General features: G+C 41.0%; 1 protein-coding gene across 2 annotated transcripts in view; it reads left to right on the top strand.

Annotated features, from left to right (window-relative positions):
- ACADL (acyl-CoA dehydrogenase, long chain) overlaps positions 1-1,290 on the top strand; it is a 30,596-nt gene that overhangs the window by 4,056 nt on the left and 25,250 nt on the right. For both annotated transcript variants that reach the window (XM_019523422.1, XM_019523424.1), the window contains exon 2: positions 987-1,148. In XM_019523422.1, the coding sequence (XP_019378967.1) occupies positions 987-1,148 (162 nt within the window). The remainder of the gene's footprint in view (positions 1-986; positions 1,149-1,290) is intronic.

Below are 1,290 nucleotides of genomic sequence, written 5' to 3' on the forward strand. Positions count from 1 at the left end.
AATTTGTAAAAAACGCAATATCTGTGAAGCGCAATAAAATGAGGTATGCCTGTACTACAGGTATGACCCATCACTGCCACCGCAGTTCAGACAGACAGCTGCCACCTTCCTTAGTGCTGTTTGCATTTTGGACCCCAACCAGGTGCCTGTTCGGAGTTGTGACCCTCAGCTACTGAAATCAATTTCTGGATGGCAAAAAGAGCATGACAATGAATGTACTGCTTACATGAACTTTGTCAGAGTGCTGGGTGCCTGTGTCTGTTTTGAAACTGTCTGTGTCTGGTCTCCATATCTCTATGTCCTGGCAAAACGCTGCCTCACCATTCCAACTAACCACCGTGCCATCTCAGTGTACAGACAAGTGTTCACTCCATAGAGACAAAGAATGTCTCCAGCAACAGCCACTGGATGCTGCATTTAATAGCTAATATGAATGGTCTGTCTCAAGGTCAGCATTCAGTAACCTTTTTACAGTGTCCTTTAAAATGTGTGTAGTTGGTATGAGTAACAATTGATTTTGTGTGTAGCTTTAATTTAGTAAGATACTTCAGTTTAAATTTTAATTAAATGCTTAGATTACTTAATAATGCATCAATTAATGCCTTCCACGGGCATAATCTCTTGATTAAACCTACAAAAGCAATTAAGGGAAGCACTGTTAAGCAATTAAGCTGTGGTTTCAGGCCATCTGGCAATATCCTGAGATGGGTGGGACTGCTGGAACCCCTTGGCCAATCAGAGGTGTGGAGGGGCCCTGCCACGCTTAGCCCGTGAAAATGGCGGCTTGCTCGAGGATCTGCCCGCAAAATCGCCCAGCTGCCTCCTTGAGTTTAGTTAAACCCCTGACTAAGTTGTGTAATCTAAATTGACATTTGAGTGGTGAAAGGTCAGTGCTGCCCAGGCTTGATTAGGACAAGTGTTTTTTTTTCCCCCTTTGTACAAGCATATACAGGTTTCCTTACTGCTTCTCTGACTGTAACTTTTAGGCATCTACAGACTGAAAATCATGATGTGCAACGTCCAGAAACATTTTCTGCCAAAAGTTTAATGGATATAGGAACTCGGAGGATCTTCACTTCAGATCATGATATCTTCAGGGAAAGCGTGAGGAAATTTTTCAGGGAAGAAGTGGTTCCTAATCATGCAGAGTAAGAAATTGCTTAAATATTTTGTGTTGACAGTTAATTCAGGGTTGTTTCTTAGAATTCTTTGGTAATGATGTTCTGTATATAACTAGTAATTTGTTTCTAAGCATTCTTTTTGACTTGTAAAAAAAAAAAAAAAAAAGGG

Source organism: Gavialis gangeticus, unplaced genomic scaffold (assembly GCF_001723915.1).
Source record: "Gavialis gangeticus isolate Ggan-Ray unplaced genomic scaffold, GavGan_comp1, whole genome shotgun sequence".
Classification (NCBI taxonomy): Eukaryota; Metazoa; Chordata; order Crocodylia; family Gavialidae; genus Gavialis; species Gavialis gangeticus.